General features: G+C 46.6%; 2 protein-coding genes across 4 annotated transcripts in view; one reads left to right on the top strand and one right to left on the bottom strand.

The window, feature by feature from the left end:
* The window catches only part of LOC144676361 (L-gulonolactone oxidase), a 34,221-nt gene extending 29,508 nt beyond the window's left edge, over positions 1–4,713 (top strand). The window contains exons 10-12 of the mRNA XM_078536805.1: positions 3,209–3,373; positions 4,145–4,235; positions 4,537–4,713. Of these exons, the coding sequence (XP_078392931.1) occupies positions 3,209–3,373; positions 4,145–4,235; positions 4,537–4,665 (385 nt within the window). The 3' untranslated portion in view covers positions 4,666–4,713. The remainder of the gene's footprint in view (positions 1–3,208; positions 3,374–4,144; positions 4,236–4,536) is intronic.
* A 3,609-nt stretch (positions 4,714–8,322) lies between these two features.
* Positions 8,323–24,704, bottom strand: nme6 (NME/NM23 nucleoside diphosphate kinase 6). 3 transcript variants are annotated; one of them, XM_078536803.1, is made up of 7 exons: positions 24,619–24,704; positions 23,285–23,387; positions 17,814–17,916; positions 15,811–15,850; positions 15,503–15,663; positions 8,888–9,058; positions 8,323–8,732 (listed from the first exon to the last, which is right to left on the bottom strand). In XM_078536803.1, the coding sequence occupies exons 2-7, from the start codon at positions 23,375–23,377 to the stop codon at positions 8,725–8,727; spliced, it is 576 nt and encodes a 191-aa protein (XP_078392929.1). In that variant the 5' UTR covers positions 23,378–23,387; positions 24,619–24,704; the 3' UTR covers positions 8,323–8,724. The 3 variants fall into 3 exon arrangements, with proteins under 3 accessions (XP_078392929.1, XP_078392930.1, XP_078392928.1); XM_078536804.1 differs by lacking the exon at positions 8,323–8,732 and having other exon boundaries at positions 8,850–9,058; XM_078536802.1 differs by lacking the exons at positions 8,323–8,732; positions 8,888–9,058; positions 15,503–15,663; positions 15,811–15,850; positions 17,814–17,916 and adding an exon at positions 21,072–22,839 and having other exon boundaries at positions 24,619–24,634.
* Between the last annotated feature and the right edge of the window lie 1,487 nt (positions 24,705–26,191).

The raw sequence follows: 26,191 nt of genomic DNA, 5'->3' as shown, positions 1-26,191 counted from the left end.
TTCCTTGCGGGGCGTGTTGCTAGCGCTGTTGGGAGGGCTTTAAACTAACACAACAGGGGTGTGGGAACCAAGAGGAAATATTAGAGAGGAATACCAGGAATACTGGGAGAGACAGATAGCACTAGTATAGAGAATAGTCAGTTAATAGGCGGAGGGAGGGAGGTGAAGGAGAAAGTCATGAAGTCGAAATCAGGGTTATACTCCATACATGTGAATGCACGGAGTACAGTAAATAATATTGGGGAGTTACAGGCATAGATTGCCATGTGGAAGTATGATGTTGTGGCAATAACAGAGACCTGGCTCAAGGAAGGGCAGAACTGGGTGTTAAATATTCTTGGGTCCAAGGTGTTCAGAAGAGATAGGAAAGGAGGAGGGGTGGTGGTGTTGGTTAAGGAGAGCATTGCAGTGCTGGAGGAAGAGGATGTCCCAGAGGGTCAAGGACAGAATCGATTTGGCTCGAGCTAAGGAACAAAAAGGGAGCAATTACATTGCTTGGTGTAGTCTATAGGCCACCAAATAGTGGGAACAAAGCTGCAGGGAAATTATAGAGATGCAGACATTACAGAGCAGTTATAATGGGGGACTTTAATTACCCGACTGTGGACTGGGACAGTGGTAGTGAAAAGGGTGGAGAGGGGCAAGAGTTCCTAGATTGTGTTCAGGAGAATTTCCTACAGCAGTGTGTGTCCAGTCCAACAAGAAAGGAGGCACTGCTAGACCTGGTTTTCAGAAATGAGGCGGACCAAGTAGATCAAGTGTCAGTGGGGGAACATTTAGGGAATCATTGTATTGTAATGTTTAGGATGTTAATAGAAAAGGACAATGTGCAATCCAGAGTAAGAATAATTAACTGGGGGAGATCCGACTTCAATGGGGCAAGAACGGAGCTGGGTCAGATAGACTGGAACCAAAGGTTGGCGGGAAAAACAGTAGCTGAACAATGGGCTACCTTCAAAGAAGAATTGGTTTGAGCACAGTGACGGTATATTCCATCGAAAGGGAAGGGTAGGGCAAACAAACCCAGAGCTCCCTGGGTGAAAAAGGAGGTAGAAATTAAGTTAAAGAAGAAAAAGTGTGCTTATGACAGGTGTCAGGTAGAAAATACAATTGAGAACCTAGAGGAATACAGAGGGTTCAGAGGGGAGGTGAAGAAGCAAATAAGAGAAGCGAAGAGGGATTATGAGAAAAAACTGGCAGCCAACATAAAGGAGAATCCCAAAGTCTTCTATCGGTATATAAATAGTAAGAGGGTGGTAAGAGGAGGAATAGGGCCGATTAGAGACTAAAATGGGGGTTTACCCAGGGACGAAGGGGCCATGGCTGAGGTATTAAATGAATACTTTGCATCTGTCTTTACCAAGAGGTAGATGCTACCCAGGCCATGGTGACAGAGGAGGAAACTCTGTCACTAGAAGGGTTCAAAATTGATAAGGAGGAAGTGTTGAATAGACTGTCGGTACTTAAAGTTGACAAGGCACCGGGACTGGATGAGATGCACCCGAGGATATTGAAGGAAGTGAGTCAAAATTGCAGGGGCACTGGACATAATCTTTCAGTCTTCCCTAGACTCAGGGGAGGTGCCAGAGGACTGGAGAATTGTAAACATTACGCCCTTGTTCAAAAAAGGTTGTGAGGATAAGCCCTGCAATTACAGACCAGTCAGTTTAACTTCAGTTGTGGGGAAACTTCCAGAAACAATTATTCGGGATAGAATTAATAGTCACATGGAAAAATTTGGGTTGATTTGGAAGAGCCAACATGGATTTCTAAAGGGGAAATCATGTTTAACTAACATGCTGGAGTTTTTTTGAAGAGGTAATGGAGATGGTTGATGAGGGTAATGCTGTTGATGTGATGTACATGGACTTTCAAAAGGCATTCGATACAGTGCCACACAACAGACTTGTAAGCAAAGTTATAGCTCATGGAATAAAAGGGACAGTAGCAACGTGAGTATAAAATTGACTGGGTAATACGAAACAGAGGGTAATGGTCAATGGGTATTTTTCAGACTGGAAGAAGGTTTGTAGTGGAGTTCCCCAGGGGTCAGTATTGGGACCCATGCTTTTCCTGATATGTATAATGATCTAGATCTTGGTGTGCAGGGGACAATTTCAAAGTTTGCAGATGATATGAAACTTGGAAGCATTGTAAACTGTGAGGAGGACAGTGTAGAACTTCAAAAGAACATAGACAAGTTGGTGGAGTGGGCAGATAGGTGGCAGATGAAGTTCAATGTGGAGAAGTGTGAGGTGATGCATTTTAGCAGGAAGAACATGGAGAGACAATATAAAATAAGGGGTACAATTCATAAGGGGAGGGATCTGCAACAGCAGAAGTTCCAGGGTGTATATGTGCATAGATCAGTGAAGGTGGCAGGACAAGTGGAGAGAGCAGTTAATAAAGTAAATAGTATCCTGGGCTTTATTAATAGGGGATAGAGTACAAGAGCAGGGAGGTTATGCTGAATTTATATAAGACACTAGACCTCAGCTGGAGTATTGTGTATAGTTCTGGGTGCCACACTATAGGAAGGATGTGAATGCATTGGAGAGAGTGCAGAAGAGGTTTACAAGAATGGTTCCAGGGATGAGAAAATTCAGTTATGAGGATAGATTGGAGAGGTTGGGACTGTTCTCCTTGGAGAGGAGAAGGCTTTGAGGAGATTTGATAGAGGTGTTTAAAATCATGAGGGGGCTGGACAGAGTAGATAGGGAGAAGCTGTTCCCATTCGTCAAGGAATCGAGAACAAGAGGGCACAGATTTAAAGTGATTTTCAAAAGAAGCAAATGCTAGGTGAGAGAGAACTTTTCCACACAGCGAGTGGTTTGGGTCTGGGATGCGCTGCCTGGAAGTGTGGTGGAGGCAGGTTCAATCGAGGCATTCAAGAGAGCATTGGATGATTATTTGAATAGAAACAATGTGAAAGGGTACGAGGAAAATGCAGGAGATTGGCACTAAGTCGTAATGCTCATTCGGGGAGCCGGTGCAGACATGATGGGCCGAATGGCCTCCTTTTTGCATCGTAACAATTGTTATTCTGTGAATCGAGTTTCTTTGTGAATTCTATATTCATACCTCAGTGTGTCGGCTTCAATATCCAGTTTCTGTACACACGATGTTACAGCCTGGAATGTGGAGACCAGGAAGGGGGTCGGAAATCTTGACTATTTCACTGCTGATCAGCTTTTGGTGTTTTGAACAGCAAGCAGACCAGGCCAGCTCTGGAGCAGCTGAAGGACTGGCTGGACAACAATCCCGATGTGCAAGCACATTTCCCCGTTGAAGTTCGGTTTGTTCGAGCAGACGATATTCTGCTCAGCCCCTGTTATAAGCAAGACAGCTGCTACGTGAACATTATCATGTACAGGTAACTTGGGCGGTGGGGATGGTGGGAGGGAACAGCAGGCAAGTGCAGACTAAAAGGGGCCTTACTGTCCCTAAACCAAGGAATGCCCAAAAAGCGGAATACTGTGGATACTGGAAATCTGAAATAAAAACAGTAGGTGCTGGAAATACTCGGCAAGTCAGGTAGCACCTGTGGAAAGAAAGAGTTAACTTTTCATGTCAGAAACATTAACTCTGTTTCTCTCTCCAATGATTCACCTCTGTCTGCTACTGCACAGCCTCTGTGTGTGTCTCAATGTCAGCTCCTGTAACTCTTGTAGAGTTAAAACAATTAACTAAATTAACAAAAACATGGGATAAATCAAGCACAGCCCCTAAGTCAGGTCAGCTAGAAATCAAGGAAAAACTTTAAAGGAACCTCAGCTCCTGTAACTCTTTTCGAGTCAAAACAATTAACTAAATTAACAATAACAAGGGATAAATCAAGCACAGCCCCTAAGTCAGGTCAGCTGTAAAATCAAGGAAAAACTTTAAAGGAACCTCAGCTCCTGTAGGTGTACCCTGTGGGTAATAAGTAATGAGTAACTCCTGTCCAGTTCATGTGAGTCTCGGAGTTTGATAGTGTGAAGTGTTCTAGAAAGGAAAATGTTTGTCACGGCAGAGGGGACAATGTTTCGTGATGCTGGGTGGAGGGTCCTGTGTCACTTGATGTCTTTGTGCTCTGAGTTACATCCCTGACCCCTTTGGTTGGTGAGGCTGTCAGGTTGTGATTGACAAGATGTTTCTCTCACAGGCCCTATGGTAAGGAGGTGCCACGAGAGACGTACTGGGCAATGTACGAGGAGATCATGAAGAAGAACGGGGGAAGACCACACTGGGCGAAGGTGAGTGGGGACAAGCGGCCTTCCCAATAAAACGAGGCTGTGGGACTGGGTGCTGCCATTAGATTTAAAACATATACCTCGACTGTCTTAGCATCCAAAAAACTATCCATCTCTGCCTTGCATACGCAATAATGAAGCATCATCAGCCTCCTGGGGAAACTGCGTCACAGCGATTATCCTGTCAAACCCGCTAATTGTATACTTCTCAATGAGATCACTTCTCATTCTTCTGAACTCAGGCTTATGCTCAATGTTTCTATCAGTCCAAGTCCCTAATTCTCCTTCTCTATTAATAATCCAGGCACACAGCTTCCTACGGCAGGACTTTGAGAAGACATACCCAGCATTCCACAAGTTCTGCTCGATCCGTGAGGAGCTGGATCCTTCTGGAATGTTCCTCAACAATTATCTGGAAAAGACCTTTTTCTAAGGGATTGGAATTTGTCACTCATTTCTCCAGTAGTAAACAAGGTTGCTGTTGAACTTGTTCAGGTGGTTCCAGTTGTTCTGTGTCTCTCTAAGTCTCTTGCCTCTCTCTTCGTTTATTACAATAGCTGGTTAGGAAGAGTCTGCAAGAAGTCACTTAGTGACATGGTCAAGAAACCCCACAAATGATGGTGTTTCCCACTAATCTCTCACTGAAAACACAGCACTGAAGGACAGTGCTGAGTCCTAATATTCCTCTTCAAAACTATTTATATAAACCAGGCACCCCTTTTACACCTTGCTCAATAACATGGCGTGATTCTTTCAATTGCACACTGAATATCTAGTTCATTCACAGGATACACCCAGTCACTAGCATGGGATAAGCGTGTCTCTCTGTCTCTCTCTCCACCCCAGAGAGTCAGTCAGTGCTTCCACCAGTACTAGTTCATTCCCCTCAAAGTCAATGGCTGAATGGGGAAAAGCAGAGGATTGGGATTGAGGGGAGAGATGTTCGAGAAGGCAGCTCACCATTTTTTTATTTTTTCATGGGATGTGGACATCACTGGCTAAACCATCCCTAATTGCCCCTTGAGGTGATGGTAGTGAGTTGCCTTCCTGAACCGCTGCAGTCCATGTGGTGTAGGTACACCCACAGTGCTGTTAGAGTGGGAGTTCCAGGATTTTGACCCAATGACAGTGAAGGAACGGTGATATATTTCCAAGTCAGGATGGTGAGTGACTTGGAGGGGAACTTCCAGCTGGTGGTGTTCCCATCTGTCTGCTGCTCTTGTCCTTCTAGATGGTAGCAGTCGTGGGTTTGGAAGGTGCTGTCTAAGGAGCCTTGATGAGTTCCTGCAGTGCATCTTGTAGATGGTACACACTGCTGCCACTGTACGTTGGTGGTGGAGGGAGTGAATGTTCGGGGTGCTAATCAAGCGGGACTGCTTTGTCCTGGACGGTGTCAAGCTTCGTGAGTGTTGTGGGAGCTGCACTCAGCCAGGCAAGTGGAGAGTATTGCATCACACTCCTGACTTGTCCTTGTAGATAGCGGACAGGCTTTGAGGACTCAGGAGGTGAGTTACTCACTGCAGGATTCCCAACCTCTGACCTGCTCTTGTAGCCACATATAACCACGGTATTTATATAGGGAAGTCAGGGACAGCATAAAAGCTAAAGAGAAAGCATACAATGCGGCAAAGAGCAGTGGGAAACCAGGGGATTGGGAAGCCTACAAAGACCAACAGAGGACAACTAAAAAAGAAATGAGGGAGAAGATTAAATATGAGGGTAAACTAGCCAGTAATATAAAAGAAGATTGCAAGAGTTTTTTTTGATATATAAAAGGTGAGAGGCAAAAGTGGACATTGGGCCACTGGAAAATGACGCTGGAGAAGTAGTAGTGGGGAACAAAGAAATGGTGGAGGAACTGAATAGGTACTTTGCGTCAGTCTTCACAGTGGAAGACATGAGTAACATCCCCAAAGTTCAAGAGAGTCGGGGGGCAGAGGTGAGTATGGTGGCCATTACCAAGAAGGTGCTAGGAAAACTGAAAGGTCTGAAGGTGGATAAATCACCTGGAACAGATGGATTACACCCCAGAATTCTGAAGGAGATAGCTGAAGAGATAGTGGAGGCGTTAGTGATGATCTTTCAGGAATCACTGGAGTCAGGGAGGGTACCAGAGGACTGGAAAATCGCTAATGTAACCCCCTGTTTAAGAACGGAGTGAGGCAAAAGACAGGAAATGACAGGCCGATTAGCCTGACCTCGGTCGTTGGTAAGATTTTAGAGTCCATTATCAAGGATGAGATTTCAGAATACTTGGAAGTGCATGGTAAAATAGGGCAAAGTCAGCATGGTTTCATCAAGGGGAGGTCATGCCTGACAAATCTGTTAGAATTCTTTGAGGAGGTAACGAGCAGGTTAGACACAGGAGAGCCAATGGATGTTATCTACTTGGACTTCCAGAAGGCCTTTGACAAGGTGCCGCACAGGAGGCTGCTCAGTAAGATAAGTGCCCATGGTGTTAGAGGCAAGGTACTAGCATGGATAGAAGATTGGTTGTCTGGCAGGAGGCAGAGAGTGGGGATAAGGGGGTCCTTCTCAGGATGGCGGCCGGTGACTAGTGGAGTTCTGCAGGGGTCAGTGTTGGGACCACAACTTTTCACTTTATACATTAACGATCTAGATGAAGGAACTGAGGGCATCCTGGCTAAGTTTGCAGATGATACAAAGATAGGTGGAGGGTCAGGTAGTATTGAGGAGGCAGGGAGGCTGCAGAAGGATTTGGACAGGTTAGGAGAATGGGCAAAGAAGTGGCAGATGGAATACAACGTGGACAAGTGTGAGGTCATGAATTTGGTAGGAAGAATAGAGGCATGGACTATTTTCTAAATGGGGAGAGAATTCAGAAATCTGGAGTGCAAAGGGACTTGGGAGTCCTAGTCCAGGATTCTCTTAAAGTTAACTTGCAGGTTGAGTGAGTAGTTAGGAAGGCAAATGCAATGTTGGCATTTATTTCAAGAGGACTAGAATATAAAAGCAGGGATGTGCTGCTGAGGCTTTATAAGGCTCTGGTCAGACCACATTTAGAATATTGTGAGCAATTTCAGGCCCCGTATCTCAGGAAGGATGTTCTGGCCCTGGAGAGGGTCCAGAGGAGGTTCACGAGAACGATCCCAGGAATGAAAGGCTTAACATATGAGGAACGTTTGAGGACTGTGAGTCTATACTTCTTGGAATTTAGAAGGATGAGGGGGGATCTGATTGAAACTTACAGAATACTGAAAGGCCTGGATAGAGTGGACGTGGGGAAGATGTTTCCATTAGTAGGAGAGACTAGGACCCAAGGGCACAGCCTCAGAGTAAAGGGAAGACCTTTTAGAACAGAGATGAGGAGAAACTTCTTTAGCCAGAGAGTGGTGAATCTATGGAATTCATTGCCACAGAAGGCTGTGGAGGCCAGGTCATTGTGTGTATTTAAGACCGAGATAGATAGGTTCTTGATTGGTAAGGGGATCAAAGGTTACGGGAAGAAGGCGGGAGAATGGGGTTGAGAAACTTATCAGCCATGATCGAATGGCGGAGCAGACTCGATGGGCCGAATGGTCTAATTTCTGCTCCTATGTCTTATGGTCTTATATGGCTAGTCCAGTTCAGTTTCTGGTCAATGGTAACCCCCCGGGGTGTTGATAGTGGGGGAACTCAGCAATGGTACTGCCATTGAATGTCAAGGGGGATGGTTAGATTCCTCTTGTTGGAGGTGGTCATTGCCTGGCACGAATGTTACTTGCCACTTGTAAACCCAAGCCTTACTGCATTTGGACATGAACTGCTTCAGTACAAAGGGTCACAAATGATATTGAACATTGTGCAATCATCAGCGAATATCCCCTCTTCTGACCTTTTGATGGAAGGGTGGTAATTGATGAAGCAGTTGAAGATGGTTGGGCTTAGGACGCTACCCTGAGGAACTCCTGCAGGGATGAACTGGAACTGAGATTATTTTCAAGTGCAAAGAGGGATGGGCAATAAATCCTGGCCTTGCTAGTGATGCTCACATCCATCAGCAAATAAATATACTAAAACCATGAGAAATATCGTAGGCGGCTGTGAATGAGCAAGTGCATTAGCTGGAAATTCATTCTCAGTTGTTACAAATAAACAAATCATTTATTTAAGTATATGCTTAAAAAAAATCTGAAAAAAAGTCACTGAGTGAGTCAGTTTTGCTGGGGCATCCGGTTTGGAGACAATGGGAACTGTCAGGGGTATCCAAGTTCGAGAAATAATCTTCCACCATTGTCTCAATGAATACCATTTATAATCGGCACTGTTGCATCGAGCTGGGATTGACAATAAGAGGCTGTAATTCCACTGTGAATTGATTCTTTTACTGTCCTCATAATGAGTCAGGGAGATACAAACAAGCTGTAACCAGAATGACCACATGCACCACTGACCATCAGCATCCACAGAAACTCCACTCCAGCGCCTTTCCCCATAACAAGCAGAATAACTTAAACCATCTGGAGTCAGCGCCCTCCAGCCCCGCCTGCGGTCAGCGCCCTCCAGCCCCGCCTGCGGTCAGCGCCCGTGAGACCCGCCTGCGGTCAGCGCCCGTGAGACCCGCCTGCGGTCAGCGCCCGTGAGACCCGCCTGCGGTCAGCGCCCTCCAGCCCGCCTGCGGTCAGCGCTCTCCAGCCCCGCCTGCGGTCAGCAACCGTGAGACTGGCCCAATTGCTCCTGGTGTGTCCCGAGCAGGTGCACTTGTTTTTGGGAATGGTAGAAGTACTGTCCTTGGCGATAAGACATCTCCTCTGTGCTGATCCACTGCTGCTCCTTAAACTCAGGGAAAAAAAAGGAAATTTCCTTTGCTGCGGATTCTGGCGAGTCTGAAAAGTAAAAACGTGAAACACCGATTAGAGTGGAACAGAGAGAACAACATTTCAAAATACTCAGATCTGACAGGGAGGGGTCAGGGTTACACAGAGCTCAGGGAACCGGATTGATCAACCTCTGCTTCTTCACCCAACACTGCTCAATGTGTTTAAATTTATAGAATCAGACAGAGCACAGGAGGCGGCCATTCGGCCCATCATCCTCATGCTGCTTCTGTGAAAGAACTATCCAAATAGCCCCACTCCCTTGGCTCTTTCCCCACGGCCCTGCACATTTTATCATGGCAGAACCAAACTGAGATTATTCATTTCAGGATGGAGTGTGCAGCCTGTTAACAGACACAGAGCCCTGGGGTAGCGCTGTTAGCCCGAGCTGAAGGGTGCTCCCCCGTGTCTTGAACAAGCGCAGTCCAAACCAGCTAAATAAAACCATCCAGGGTCAGGGAGGGAGAGAAACAGGGCACACATTCACAATGTTTCCTCCCTGCATTAATATGCTGGTAGTGTTTGATCATCGGAGTTCAGCCACAAGGCCAGAGACTAGGTGGGTGCCTGCACTAGGAAGGTCCACCTCCCTGCTCTCAGCTTTTGCTGGTGTTGCCAGTATTGTCGGAGTAACTCAGCGACAGTGTGAGGGAGTGTGAGGCTGCAGATAGACGATATTGCAGTGCTGGAATTAAATCAGGGGAACGCCAAATTAGGAAGCGGTAGGCTAAAGCTGCTTTGGTTTGAGATACAGAATCACAGAATGGTTACAGCACAGGAGGCCATTCGGCTCGTTGTGTCTGTGCTGGCTCTCTGAATGGGAAATTCACCTACTGTCCTTCCTCCACCTTCTCCCTGTAACCCTGCACACTCTTCCTTTTCAGATAATAATCCAATTCCCTCTCTCTCCAGCACTGCAACATCTTCCTTAATCAATACTGTACCTCCTCCCCCTTTCCTGAACACCTTGATTCTTGGAATATTTAATACCCAGTTCTGCCTTTCCTTGAGCCGGGTCTCTGTTATAGCCACAACATCAGATTTCCACATGGCAGTCTGCGTCTGTAACTCATCAATCTCATTTACCACACTCCAACCATTCACATAAATAGTAACCCTGATTTAGACTTTATTACTTTCTCCTTTACTCTGATCCCACCTATTAACTTATTTCCTATTCTAGTGCCAACTGTCTCTCCCAGTATTGTGTGCACCCCGGTGTTCCTCTCTGGTATTTTCTCCTGGTTCCCACACCCCTGTCAAGTTGTTTTAAACCCTTCCCAAAAGCACAACCAAATTGCCCCACAAGGAAATTGGTTCCACCTCTTTTTACGAACAAGGAGGAGTAGGCCATTCAGTCCCTCGAGCCTGCTCCGCCATTTAATAAGATCATGGCTGATCTGATAGTAACCTCAAATCTGCAACCCATCTACTCCTGATAAACTTTCAACCCCACTTGCTTACCAAGAATCTAACCACCTCTGCCTTAAAAATATTCAAAGGCTCTGCTTCCACCACCTTTTCAGGAAGAGAGTTCCAAAGACTCACGACCCTCAGTGAAAAAATTTCACCTCATCTCTGTTTTAAATGAGCGACCCCTTATTTTTAAACAGTGACCCCTAGTTCTAGATTCTCCCACAAGAGGAAACATTCTCTCCACATCCACCCTGTCAAGTCCCCTCAGGATCATATATATTTCAATCAAGTCGTCTCTTACGCTTCTAAACTCCAGCGAATACAAGCCTAGTCTGTCCTCATAAGACAACCCACCCATGCCAGGTATTAGTTTGGTAAACCTTCTCTGAACTGCTCCTAATGCATTTACGTCCTTCCTTAAATAAGATAATTAATAGAAACATAGAAAAATAGTAGGTCAACTCAGCCCTTCGAGCCTGCTCCGCCATTCAATATGATCATGGCTGATCCTCTATCTCAACGCCGTACTCCCGCTTTCTCCCCACACCCCTGCATGCCTTTAGAGTCCAGAAATCTACCTATTTCCTTCTTAAATATATTCAGTGACTTGGCCTCCACAGCCTCTGTGGTAGAGAATTCCACAGGTTCACCACCCTCTGAGTGAAGAAGTTTCTCCTCATCTCAGTCCAAAATGGTCTACCCCCTATCCTGAGACTGTGACCCCTTGTTCTAAATCCCCCAACCAGAGGAAACATCATCCCTGCATCCAGTTTGTCCATCCCTGTCAGAATTTTATACGTTTTAATGAGAACCCCTCTCATTCTTCTGAACTCCAGTGAATACAGGGCCTGGTTGGCCCAATCTCTCCTCATACGACAATCCTGCCATCCAGGAATCAGCCTGGTGAACCTTCGCTGCACTCCCTCTATGGCAAGTATATTCTTTCTTAGGTAAGGAGACCAAAACTGCACACAATACTCCAGGTGTGGTCTCACCAAGGCCCTGAACAGCTGCAGTAAGAAATCCTTGCTCCTGTACTCAAGTCCTCTCACAATGAAGGCCAACATACCATTTGCCTTCTTAACTGCTTGCTGCACCTGCATGCTTGCTTTCAGTGATTGGTGTACAGGGACACCCAGGTCCCTTTGTACATCAACATTTCCCAATCTATCACTATTTAAATAATATTCCGCCATTCTGTTTTTACTACCAAAGTAGATAACTTCATACTTATACATGTTATACTGCATCTGCCATGTATTTGCCCACTCACTCAACTTTTCTAAATCGCCCTGAAGCCTCTTTAAGCCTCCGCACCACTCTCATCCCCACCTAGTTTTGTGTCGTCAGCAAGCTTGGAAATATTACATTTGGTTCCCTCATCCAAATCATTGATATCTATTGTGAATAGCTGGGGTACAAGCACTGATCCCTGCGGTGCCCCACTAGTCACTGCCTGACACTCTGAAAAAGACCCCTTTATTTGTACTCTGTTTCCTGTCTGCTAACCAATTCTCAATCCATGCCAATATATTACCCCCAATCCCATGTGCTTCAACTTTGCACACTAACCTCTAATTTGGGAAATACAAAAGCTTTCCGAAAATCCAATACCCCACATCCACTGGTTCTCCCTTATCTATTCTGCTAGTTACATCCTCAAAAAAACACCAGTAGGTTTGTCAAACATGATTTCCCTTCATAAATCCATGTTGACTTTGTCTAATCCCGTTGATATTTTCTAGGTGTCCTGTTATCACATCCTTTATAATAGGCTATAGCAATTTCCCTACCACTGATGTTAGGCTAAAGTCTATAATTCCCTGTTTTTTCCCTCCTTCCTTTTTTAAATAGCGGGGTTACATTTGCCATCCTCCAATCTGTTGGGGCTGTTCCAGAATCTACAGAATTTTGGAAGATGACAACCAACACATCCACTATTTCCACGGCCACCTCCTTTAGCACCCTGGGATGTAGATTATCAGGCCCTGGGGATTTATCAGCTTTCAGTCCCATTACTTTTTCCAGCACTTGTTTTTTCTCACAGTACGCAGTGCTCCAAATGTGGTCTCACTAGTGGCCTATATAATTGAAGCTTAACCTCCCTACTTTTGTATTCAATTCCCCTCATAATAAATGATAACATTCTATTAGATTTCCTAATTCTTGCTGTACCTGCATGTTAGCCTTTTGTGATTCATGCACTAGGACACCCAGGTCCCTCTGAATCTCAGATACCTCACCATTTAGATAACATGCTCCTCTTTTATTCTTCTTGCAAAATGGACAATTTCACATTTGCCCACATTATATTCCATTTGCCAGATCTTTGCCCACTCACTTAACCTATCTATTTTTTTGTAGCCTCATGTCCTCTTCACAACTTACTTTCCTGCCTATCTTTATGTCATAGCAAATTTGGCAACCATCCCTTCAATCCTTTCATCCAAGTCATGTATATAAATTGTAAGTAGTTGAGGTTCTAGCGCTGATCCATGTGGCACACCACTCGTTACATCTTGCCAACCTGAAAGAGACCCATTTATGCCTACTCTCTGCTTCCTGTTAGCCAGCCAATCTTCTCTACATGCCAATATGTCACCCCCTATACCATGAGATTTTATTTTCTGCAATAACATTTGGTGTAGCGTTTTATCAAATGCCTTCTGGAAATCTACAGTACATCCACTAGTTCTGCTTTATCCATAGACATGTTACTTTCTCAAAGAATTCAAATTTCCCTTTCACAAAACCATGTTGACTCCGCCTGATGAACTTGAGCTTATCCAAGTGCCCTGACATAACTTTCTTTAATAATATATATGCAACCCGTCCAGCCTGTACAGGTGTCATCTCCCCAAGAGCTGCTCCTAATGCCCCAGAAATCTAAATCCCTCCCCTCCTGCACCATCTCTCCAGCCACGTATTCACCTGTGTTATCCTCCTATTTCTATACTCATTTGCACGTGGTACTGGGAGTAATCTGAAGATTACTATTTTTGAGGTCCTGCTTGCTAAATTCCTACCTTGCTCCCTAAATTATGACTTCAGCATCACATCCCTCTTTCTGGCTATGTCACGGGTACCAATGTGGATCACGACTGCTGGCTGTTCACCCTCCCCCCTCAGGGTGCTCTGCAGCCGTTCAGTGACATCCTTGACTCTGGCACCAGGGAGGCCACACAGCATCCTGGATTCCCATCTGCGATCACTAACTATTGAATCACCTGTCACTATTACCCTTCCAGTTGTCTTCTTCCCCTGTGCAGCTGTGCGCCACCCGTGGTGGCCATGGACTTGGCTCTGACTGCACTCCCCAGATGAACCATCACTCTCATCAGTATTATCATGATTCACTGGAGATAGTGCACTGCAATAGTGCCGCGACAAATGTGGAAATTTTTAAAATTTAGGTTAACAGAATATGAGCACCGGGTTTGTAAACTCAATAAGTAAATAACTGTTTATTGAACAAATTGTCTTTAACCGGTGGGAAATGAAAGAAATATGAACTGCTAATTTCTAACCCTATAATCTAAACTCTACCCCTTCTTAAATCCCTAAACACACACATACAAGAAACATAAGACACACAAAAACATGGATTTTAAGGGTGAGATAAAGCAATTCAATAGCACCAATTCCAGAATACAGGATTCGATGGGTTGATTGTGATCGATGTCTCCCAAATTCCTTTCAGTTCTTTGATGATAACGTGAGGTGGTCTTCCCAGCACTTTCTGTCTAAAGTTCACTGGGGGGATTGAGCACTTGCCTTTCAATGTCTCTAACAGTGATTTTCCTCTTTGCCTCTTGACATGGGTTCTCAGAGAGAGAGCAGGTTATAGAGATATGAGGAGAAAAAGCCAGCTAGCTGTTATTGTAGAATTACAGGAATCTTACACACACAAGAGAGAGAGGTTTTAGGTTTTTTCCTTTCAGGCTAGGAGCTATTCTGTTGCACTCTCACACAAAACCTGGTCACCTAGTCAACGGCCAATTAAAACATTGTTGCCAGACAGTTTCCCATTAGGCCAGACTCCTCCTCAGCACCATCCTGTCTTTCATGGCACACACTGTTCCAGAACAGCAACATTGTATATATCCCTCACACTGCTCCAGTAGACATGTCCTTCAAACTGCAACCATTGTAATTTTAATCCACAGTCCAACAGAAATAAAAAGATATGTTATTTACAGTATTCAGAACTGAATATTGATTGGAGAGCGAGATTCACTCAGGGGAATCCTGCACTCTGTCTGTTCCTTTTTTTGACAGTCTGGTGGTCATCCATTCCCTCTCTCCCTGCATACTCTTAAACTGAGGAGTGACCACATCCATTAACATGCTATCCAGGAAGCTCTCAACCTCATGAATGCACTGGATTAATACCAGCTGTTGCTTGAACTCCGAAACCTGGAGCTCAAGTTACTGCAATTGACAACACCTGCACATATGGTTACTGCTGCTACTAATGAAGGACAGACAATAAGGGCAGGTGGGATGCCTGAGGCGGCGGCTGCAGTGAAGGGTGATGCCGCAAGGCGTTGAAACAGTCGCTGACTAAAGCCACCAAGAAGCCGCCTAAGAAGCGGAGGAAATCTCGCAAGCAGAGCTATTCCACTTACTTGTACCGGGTGCTGACCCAGCCCCACCCTTACTCCAGGATCTCGTCCAAGGGCCGTGAGTGTTATGAATTCCTTCATTGTCGACATTTTTGAGCGCATTGCCTCCAAGGCCTCGCACCTCATTCACTACAACAAGCGCCGCACCATCTCAGCCAGGGAGATCCAAGGCACTGTCTGCCTCACGCTGCCAGGGGAACTGGCCAAACACGCCGTCTCCGAAGGCAACAAAGGGATCATCAAATACACCAACTCCGTTTAGGTAGATAGTTCTAAAGATTATAAGTTGAAGAGAAACATTGCTTTTGCTCGGGATACTGGGCTTCAGAGACAGAGGAAGAACTTTACCAGGTTCTCCGGTGACAACTCTCTTAAGCCTGTTTGAAGACAGCCTGTGTCCAGGGATCCTTACCTGAACCATGTGTGGTGTTCCTGGTATCTGTCAGCCCATAGCTGCCACGGATCGATTCTGGAGAGGAGTAGCGTGCTCGGAACACCCTGGTGGGGCCCATCACGTGGCGCCAGCGCAAGATTGCATCTTCATGAGCCAGGATGTATGCTCTCATAGGTCCACTGCCAAACAAAAGAGAAGTGAAGCAGCAAGATTAAAGGCAAAGCAACTCTGCCAACATCCAGGCAAAGGGGGTAGTGCCAATGCCAGTGTCAGCAACACCACCATAAGAAATCTAGATAGTGGTTTGTAGTGTCTGTAAAACCCACCTGGCCATGAACTCTACAACTCGCTGATAGAAGAATCTACCTGCAAATACACGAAAAAAGACACACACTAATAAAGAACACTGTCCAGTCAACAAGTACAGTCCATTCTGCTAAACAGGGACTTGAACATCTCACTTGAAATTAGTTATCTCTGACAGTGCAGCACTCCCTCAGTACTGACCCTCCGACTGTGCAGTACTCCCTCAGTAATGATGCTCCAACAGTGCTGCGCTCAAACAGTCCTGACCCTTTGACAGGGCAGCGCTCCCTCTGTTGTGGCCCTCTGACACTATAGCGCTTCCTTGTCCCGATCACCTGACAGGTCGATCCTTTGTGTTCTGTAGTTTCAATTCAACAACAGCCACCCAAATTTCAGGCAATCACCTTCAGAGAATCTAAACATCATCCCTTGACATTTAATGACATTATCAGCACTGAATCCCCCCACCATCAACATCCTGGGGGTTACCATTGGCCAGAAACTGAACTGGACCAGCCATATAAATACTGTGGCTACAAGAGCAGGTCAGAGGCTGGGAATCCTGCAGCGAATAACTCAACTCCTGACTCCCCCAAAGCCTGTCCACCATCTACAAGGCACAAGTCAGGAGTGTGATGGGATACTCCCCACTTGCCTAGATGAGTGCAGCTCCAACAACACTCAAGAAACAGTCACTTGCTAATACCAAACTGGAGTATTGCTGAAAAAAAAGAGACATGGTGTCGAAGCTTTTTGTCTGGCACTCATCAGGACAGATGCGAGAATACCACATTTCAAAGGGAACAACAATTTATACTGCATGAGAAAAGGTGCTGATTGGTTTGGAAAATGGATGCTGATGCAGAGCGGACAATGGTTCCCTGGTGCATTCTCCATCGCAATGCCTCAACCAGAGTAAATGTGCAAAAAGCATCAAAGGCAGCAGGATAAGTTGAGAAAGTGGATAATAAAGTATAAAGGACCCTGGGCTTTATTAAGAGGGAGAGATACAAAAACAAGGAAGTTATGATGAACCTTTATGAAACACTTGTTCTTCCTCAACTGGAGTAATGTGTCCATTCCTGGGCACCACACTATCGGAAGATTGTGAAGGCTTTAAAGAGGACGTAGAAAAGGTTCACAAGGATGGTTTCAGGGATGAGGAGTTTCAGTTACCAGATGAGGTTGCCAAAGCTGGGTTTGTTCTCTTTAGAGAAGGTTGAGAGGAGGTCTGATAAAAGGTATTCAAAACCATGAGAGGTCTGGACAGAGTAACTAGGGAGAAACTGTTCCCATTGGTGGAAAGATCAAAAATGAGAGGGCACAGATTTAAGGTGATTGGCAAAAGGAGCAAAGGTGACATGGGGAAAATCTTTACCGCGAGTGGTTAGGATCTGGAATGCACTGCCTGAGAGTGTGGTGGAGACATGGTCAATCGAGTGGTTAGGATCTGGAATGCACTGCCTGAGAGTGTGGTGGAGACAGGGTCAATCGAGGCGTTAAAGTCTGGAATGCACTGCCTGAGAGTGCGGTGGAGACATGGTCAATCGAGTGGTTAGGATCTGGAATGCACTGCCTGAGTGCGCGGTGGAGACAGGGTCAATCGAGTGGTTAGGATCTGGAATGCACTGCCTGAGAGTGTGGTGGAGATAGGGTCAATCTAGGACTTCAAAACAGAACTGGATAATTACCTGAAAAGAACATTTTTGCAGGGCCACAGGGAAAAAGCAGGAGAGTGGGACTAGCAGAGAAGCTTTTACAGAGAGCCAACACAAATATTAGGGATGAACGGCTTCCTCTTGTGCTGTAACCATTCAATGATTCTATGACAGCACCTTCCAAACCCATGCCCTGTAGCCTAAAACACCAAGGGCAGCAGGCAGATGGGAATATCAACATATTCGCAATGATAATTAGGTAAAGAAATGTTGACCCTGCCAGCAACAGCCACATCACATGAACGAAGAAAATAAAGAAATATTTGAATGTACTCGTCAACATTGCCAGGAATGTGAGCCCATACCTGAATGCTCTGCGTAAAACTCCCGAGAGTCTTCCTGACCCCATTTTAAATACTTGTGCGTCAGGATGATGAAGTTGTTGTCCAATATCTTCTGATGGATAGCCTGAAATCAATAGGCAGCGAAAGGTGATATAGAGCTACAGGGATTGGAGCAGTGAGCAACTACAGCTGCTCAGGAGCATCCTGAGGAAACAACTGAAAGTGGGGAGGTATCACTGTCGGGGGGTGGTCACAGTGCCATGGGATCGCTCTCCTGCCCTGACTATGCCCCATGGGCGAGCCTCAACACTGAGCACTGAGACAGGTGAACAAGAGGCTTCTGAACTCAGCTGCCCCAGTCCACACCCAGCATATATACACACACACGCACACGCACACGCACACACACAGTACAAGCCAGACAGCAGGCACCCTGTCCTTACTGAAATCCCTTTGGTGAACACTGATCACTGAGCATGTTCAGCCACCCTGCTCACTACAGCTCCAGCTTTCACACAACACTACAGAGCCCAAAAATTACTCAGAGATAGCCAAAATCCTTGCATCAGAGGGAGACAGGCAGGTACATTCAATTTGTTTTGTTGAAATATAAAAGATGCTGCTGAAGGTTGAGGTCTAATCTAATGGTCCTTAAAGTTTTAGAGTGTTGATGGTGTAGATAGAAAGCAGCTATTTCTTCTCGAAGGGTGGTCCAGAACAAGGGATACAGAAGAAATAGGAGGAGTAGACTATACAGCCCATTGAGCCTGCTCCGCCATTCAATAGGGTCATGGCTGATCTTGGGCTTCAACTCCAGTTTCCCGCCCTCCCCATATCCCTTAATTCCCTGAGGGCAAAAACCTGTCTATCCCAGCGTTAAATATATTCAACGATGGAGCATCCACAACCCTCTGGGGTAGAGAATTCCAAAGATTCACAACCCTTTGAGTGAAGAAATTTCTCCTCAACTCAGTCCTAAATGATCGGACCCTTATCGTGAGACTGTGCCCCCGTGTTTTAGATTCCCCGACCAGTGGAAACAATCTCTCAGCGTCCACCCTGTCAAACCCCTTCAGAATCTTGTGTGTTTCAATGTGGCCACCTCTCATTCTTCTAAACCCCAGAGAACATAATCCCAATTTACTCAGCCTCTCATCATAGGACAACCCCCTCATCCCAGGGACCAATCTAGTGAACCTTCACTGTGCGGCCTCCAATCCAAGTTTATCCTTTCTTAAATGTGGAGACCAAAACTGCATACAGTATTCCAGATATGATCTCACCAAAACCCTGTACAATTGTAGCAAGACTTCTTTATTCTTGTGCTCCGACCCCCTTGCAACAAAGGCCAACATGCTATTTGCCTTCCTAATTGCTTGCTGTACCTGCATGCTAACTTTCTGCATTCCTTGTACAAGTACATCTAAGTCTCATTGAGCATCAACATTTACAAATTTCACATCTTTTAAAAAATATTCTGCCTTAAAGTGGAGTTGAGGATTATCAGATCAGCCATGATCTCATTGAATGGCAGAGCAGACTCGATGGGCCGAATGGCCTACTTCTGCTCCTATATCTTATGGTCTTGTCTTTATTCTTATGACCAAAGTGGATAACTTCACACTTCCCCACGTTAAACTCCATCTGTCATCTTGTTGCGCAGTTACTTAACCTGTCTTTATCTCTTTGCACCCTCTCTGTATCCTCTCCATAGCTTACTTTTCCACTTAGTTTTGTATCATCAGCAAACTTAGATACATTACTGTCTCTTCATCTAAGTCATTACTATAGATTATAAATAACTGAGGTCCCAGCACTGATCTTTGTGGCACTCCACTAGTCACAGCCTGCCAACCTGACAACGTTCTGTTAATGCTCACTCTTTGCCTCCAGCCCATTAACCAATCCTCTATCCATGCGGATACATTACCAACTCCTTGAGCCCTTATCTTGCCTATTAAATCTTTTATGTGGCATCTTATCAACTGCTTATCTACTGGTTCCCCATTGTCTACCTTGCTTGTTACATCCTCAAAAAATGCTAATAAATGCGTCAAACAGGATTTCCCTTTAGTAAAACCATGTTGACTTGCTCCAATCATACTATACTTTCCTAAATGCATTGTTAAGACTTTCTTAATAATAGATTCCAGCATCTTCCCAACAGCTGTTGTTAGGCTAACTGGCCTGTAGTCCACTGTTTTCTTTCTCCCGCCTTTCTTAAAAAGTGGTGTCACTTTCTTAGAAGTATAACCTTAAAATTACAGCCAAGGCATTCAGAAATGAAAGCAGGAAGCTGCAGAATGGAGAGAGAAATGTTGAACACTATTGCCAGGTTTTTTCCCCACTGTGTGTCAGCTTATTTGGTACTACTTTGAGTTAAAAGCTTTGGTTTCAAGTCCCACTCCAAGGGCTTGAACACAAAATCCGGGCTGATGCTCCAATGCAGTACCGAGGGACAGCTGCACTGTTAGAGGTGCCATCTTTCAGATAAGATTTTAAACTGAGGCCCCTTCTGCCCTCTCATTCAGCCCTATTTCGAAGAGGAGTTCTTCCCTGTGACCTCACCAATATTTATGACTAAAACAGCATCAAATATTTAAAATATTATAAAGTAATAAGTAAAATATTTATCAGTCAGCTCAACCAAACAAACAGATTATCTAGTCATTATCATATTACTGTCAGTGGGATCTTGCTGTGTGTAAATTGGCTGCCACGTTTCCTTACATTACAACAGTGGCTACACTTCAGAAGTACTTCATTAACTGTAGACACTTTAGGATGGCCTGAGGTTATGAAAGGTAATAAAGAAACTGCAAGACTATCTCCCACTGTACAGACTATGGCCTGGAGATCTGTGCGCTTTTAGCTAGAGGGAAGGAAGTGGTTGAAAGCTGAGAAATGACAGTAACTCAGCGGCGCTGCTGTTTGGAACCCATTAGTCCCACAACAAATGGCCAATTCACCGGAGATTCCTGCATGATTCAGACAAGGAAAGGAGGTGGTCATTCAGCCCCTCAACATGCTACACCGTTCGAACAGATCAACTCTGTTTAACTGCCCTTACTCCAAAATCCTCAATACTCTTACTGAACAAAAATCTATCAAACGGTGGCTTGAATGCTCGAATTAACCCACAGTCTTTTGGGGAAAAAAATAGTTCCAGAATTCCACAGCCATTTTGGAGGAATATGCTTCCTGACATTGTGCCCCCTGTGGCCCCGATTTCCCCCTGAAATAGTATCTGAATCATTTTAACATTGCAACTAGCTTTATTGAAACCACAATGTCAAATATGTAAAAAAAGGAAAAACTTGCAGTTGAAAGAGCGAGAGGAGTGGGTCTAAGTGAATAGCTCTTTCAAAGAGCTGCCTCAGGCTGAATAGGTTAAATGGCCTCCTCCTGTACTGTGTCATTCATTAAAAAAAAAAACGAAAAGGTAAATCAGTAAAAACTAATGAAGTAATGAAACATTAATCTGCATTAAAATTGCTCCGTGTATCAGTCCTACAGATGTCCAAAGAACTCTGTGTTTGAATGAGTTTGAATAGTCTTCCTCAAGCAGTATGGACGCCAGACCAGATCGACCTTTCGAAGGGTCTCCCAATCTGGTTTTATATCGGGGTGCTGCTCCATAGCGCGGTGCAACGTGAGAACAGCGGAGCGCACGTCCGCTGGCGTAACCAGGCTCTCTTCACTATCCAGATCCTCCTCTCCATCCTCATCCTTCTGTGCTCGCATTGCATCCACCACCTCTCCAATATCATCAGTCTCAGCTTCATAGGGAGCGTTATGGTCTCCGAGTTGGCACAGGTGAGAGAATTCTTCCTCTGACAACCCGTCTGGTGCTGTCACAACCTCCGCTTCTCCAGTTACCTCGCCCCCAGCCATTAGAAAGCCCGCTTTCTTGAAGCATTGTTGAATGATTTGCTGATCGACAGAATCCCAGGAGTCTTTCAACAGACGGACAGCATCCAAAAGAGAGATTCTCTTTATGCACTGGACTGCAGTCAGCTCTGCCCTACTGTCCATCTCTTCAAGGATTTTCTCCCTCATTGCCTTGACGTAATGCTGCTTCATACGGTAGATGATGCCCTGCTCCAGGGGCTGGGTCAGACAGGCGGTGTTGACAGGGGGGAATACAAGGCGGATGTTCCTCAGCCCAGAGACGCAAGGATGTCCGGAAAAATTATCCAGGAACAGGACAACTTGACGCCCCATCAGCCTGCGATCCCACTGCCGCACCCATTCACAGAAAATGTCCCCAGTCATCCAGGCGGTCTTACTCGCTCGGTAAATGACGGGCAGATGGTGGACCCCCCTGAAGCAGCGGGGGTTCTGCGACTTCCCAATCACCAGCAGGTCACATTTCTCACTGCCGTCCATATTGCAGCAGGCCATAATGGAAAGTCTTTCCCTGGCTTCCTTATGGCCAAAAGGATCCTCCCCTCGTGAGGCCAGCATGTCACATCCAACACACCTGTAGAAAACACCTGTCTCGTCACAGTTAAAAATGTCCTGGGGTCCGTAGCCTTCCAGTAGCTGAGGTAACACCTCTTCCGTCCACTCCTGCATCCCTCTCCCACCAGAGTCGTGCTTCTCCCACTGCGGACGTCGGAACACGATGTTGTGTCGGGATTTCCATCTCTGGAGCCAGCCCTCCGAGGGGTTAAAGTCAGGTTTTCCCAGAGCCGCAGCCAATAGCTTGGCCTTTTGAGCGAGAAGACGGCCACTAACGATTGCATCTCTCCCATGTGCATTCTGGAACCAGCGGAGCAGTGCCTCCTCCACCTCCCCGTCCTTCCCCTCGCGCTTCCTTTTCCGGTTGGGATTGGAGTCCCGGTGCCATTCGCTATACAGCTTTTCTCGCTGTTTTAGCAAGTCGGAGACAGTCGACTTGGGAAGCCCAAAGTACTGGGCCAGGTCACGATGACTCATCTTGGGCAGCTCATCAATCTTGCTCAGGAGCTCGATCTTGGCTCCCAGACTCATGGATTTCCTCTTTCCAGTCATGTTTGCTGCTGCAGTCAGCGTTTGGTGCCAGCTGTAACCCCACACCACAGAGATTAGAAGGGTTTGAGTGCAGAAGTAAATGGACTGTAATGAGGTGCTATTTATTTATCTCTGTTCTTGCATTCAGTGCACCTAAATGAAGGTGTGAACTAGTAAGTACAGCTCTTTCTGCTCAACGTAGTTCAAAAATCAGCAAAGTTAAAATGAACTTTAATGCAATCGGCTAATGGACATTGCTTTTTGGCCATTTTAAGCAACCTGCCAGTTTAATTGTGGGTATTTTAAGTGGTGGGGCTATACCTTAGCGGAACATCCCAAAGGCATGTAAGACGCAAGTTCATTCTTTCTTCCTTTAACTAAAGTGTGGGCTGATCCACACAGGTACAACAGGAAGGTGCAGTAATTGCTAAATGTCATAATAACTCACACAGTCACTAATGCCCACAGAATGAGTACGGTTAACAGAAATATCCTACCTGCAGAATTAGCGGGTGGGCCACAGCGTCAGGTTTAATCAGAGCCAGTGTGAGCTGCAGTAACGGTCTCATGTGTCCAATAGATGCCTGCATCTTCACAGCACTGAGGGGTTTAGCACACAATCACATTGATTAATGAAAAGAACTTCAGAGCAAAACTAACCAAAACTGGCAATTACTGGTGATACAGGAACAGAAGGAAGCCCTTCAAGCCTACTCCATCCTTCAATGTGATCACGGCTGATTACATCTTAACATACGAATTAGGAGCAGGAGTAGCTCGAGCCCGTTCCACCATTCAATCAGATCATGGCTGATCTGATTGTGGTCTCAACTCCACATTCCTGCCTACCCCCGGTAACCTTTCACCCCCTTATTAATCAAGAATCTATCTAGCTCTCCATTTACCCATCCTTGTATCACATCCCTGAAACCCTAACCCAACAATATTTATCAGTATGTCTTGAAAATTTCAATTGACTCCCAGCTTGTTTGGGAAAAGTTTCAGATTTCCTCTCCCCTTTGTGAGATGTGGGGAGAAGGTGTTGGGGAGAGAAGGAATTGGGGGAGGGGGTGTGGGGGGGCCAGCGGTTGTTAACGGTGGAGGGGATATTTGGAGGGGAGGGGGTGTGGAGGGTTTTGGAGGGGAGGGGGTGCTGAGGAGGGACTGGGGGGAGCGGGTGTGGGGGGGAGGGGGGAGGGGGGAGGGGGGGAGGGGGGAGGTGGGGAGGGTGGAGGGGGGGAGGTGGGGAGGGTGGAGGGGGGGAGGGGAGGAGGGGGGGAGGGGGGAGGAGGGGGGGAGGGGGGAGGGGGGGAGGGGGGAGGGGGGGAGGGGGGAGGGGGGGAGGGGGGGAGGGGGGAGGGGGGGAGGGGGGGAGGGGCGTTGTGCAGTATTTGGATGGTAGGCGGTATTTCGAGGTGAGGGGCTGTGGGGGGTATTTGGACGGGAGGGGGTGTCGGGGTATTTGGAGAGGAGGGGGTGTTGAGGGGGTATTTGGAGGGGAGGGGGTATTGAGGGGGGACTGGGGGGAGGGGGTGTAGGGGGGATTGGGGAGAGGGGGGGCTTGGGGGATGGGGGGCTTGGGGAGAGGGGGGGCTTGGGGAGAGGGGGGGCTTGGGGAGAGGGGGGGCTTGGGGGGATGGGGGGCTTGGGGAGAGGGGGGGCTTGGGGAGAGGGGGAGCTTGGGGAGAGGGGTGTTTTGGGGGGTGGGGGTATTGAGGAGGATTGGAGGGGGGGGGGAGAGTGTGGGGGGGGTGGGGGGGGGGGCGGCTCCCCTCAGCCACTCTCTGGGAGATTCGGTGCCGGGCTCTCCGCTCCCCCTGGAGCCACTCACCCGCTCCCGCCGCCATGGAAACCGGAAACCGTCCGACCCGGAATCAGCTCCGCCGGCTACTTCCGGTACGGCCCCGCCTCCGGCTCCCGGGAGTTTCTGAGCCGGAGATTGGTTCCGGCTCCAGCTCCAGGTCCAGGTCCAGTTCTCACTGAGGCTGCTGACTGAACATTGCAATTGGTTTCCTCATTCCCGACTTCATCATCTTCCTCTCCAAAATCCTTCAATGTGTTGTCCCCATCTCTCCCACCAATTCCAGCTTCAACTGAAACTAAACACTCCGGATGCTGGAAATCAGAAATAAAAACAGAAAATGCTGGGAAAACTCAGCAGGTCTGACATCCTCTGTGGAGAGAGAAACAGAGTTAACATCGAGTCCGTCAGACTCTTCTTCAGAGCTGAGCCACATCTCAAAGCTGAACCGCAAAGAGCGTTAATGTCACTGTTTAAAAATAAGGGGTCACCCATTTAAAACAGAGATGAGGCGAAATTTTTTCACTCGGAAGGTCATGAGTCTTTGGAACTCAAGGCGGTGGAAGCAGAGCCTTTGAATATTTTTAAGGCAGAGGTGGACAGATTCTTGGTAAACAAGGGGGGTGAAAGGCTATCGGGGGTGGGCGGGATGCAGATTTCAGGTTACTGTCAGATCAACCGTGATCTTATTAAATGGCGGAGCAGGCTCGAGGGGCTGAATGGCCGACTCCTCCTTGTTCGTATGTATCTGGCCAAGGCCCTTCTACCTCTTGCTCATCCAGCCAGTACCCCTCACGCTACAAGTGCTAAACACATCGTCTCAGGTTCCACATGTACACTGACAACACCCAACTCTTCCTCATCACCACCTCTCCCCATCCCTCCAATTTTCTCCGAATTGTCCAACTGCTTGTCCGACATTCCGCACTGGGGGAGCCGTGATTTCCTCCAGCCAAAGCCGTTGCCTCTGACTCCCCACCATAATTCCATTACCTATTTGACCCCCTGTTCCTCTCTCTCTCTCAAGGTGAACCACACTGCTTGTAACCTCACTGTTCTATTTGAACCTGAGCTGAGCTTCCAACCTTTTACCATCCCAAAGGCTGACTCCTTCCACCTCTGTAACCTCACCCATCACCGCCCCATCTACGATAAAAGCAAAATACTGCAGATGCTGCAAACAAAGAACAAAGAAAAGTACAGCACAGGAACAGGCCCTTCGGCCCTCCAAGCCTGCGCCGATCATATTGCCCGTCAACTAAAACATTTTGCACTTCCGGGGTCCGTATCCCTCTATTCCCATCCTATTCATGTATTTGTCAAGCTGCCTCTTAAACACCACTATCGTACCTGCTTCCACCACCTCCTCTGGCAGCGAATTCCAGACACTCACTACCCTCTGCGTAAAAAACTTGCCCCGCACATCTCCTCTCTCGCTTTCTCCTCTCACCTTAAATCTATGTCCCCTAGTAATTGACTCTTCCACCCTTGGGAAAAAGCTTCTGACTATCTACCCTGTCCATCCCATTCAAAATTTTGTAAACTTCTATCAAGTCGCCCCTCAATCTCCGTCGCTCTAGTGAGAACAATCCGAGTTTCTCCA

This window comes from Cetorhinus maximus, unplaced genomic scaffold (assembly GCF_964194155.1).
Source record: "Cetorhinus maximus unplaced genomic scaffold, sCetMax3.hap1.1 HAP1_SCAFFOLD_1544, whole genome shotgun sequence".
NCBI lineage: Eukaryota > Metazoa > Chordata > Chondrichthyes > Lamniformes > Cetorhinidae > Cetorhinus > Cetorhinus maximus.
The sequence above is the reverse complement of the archived record's forward strand: the minus strand, read 5'-3'. Positions and strand labels throughout refer to the sequence as shown.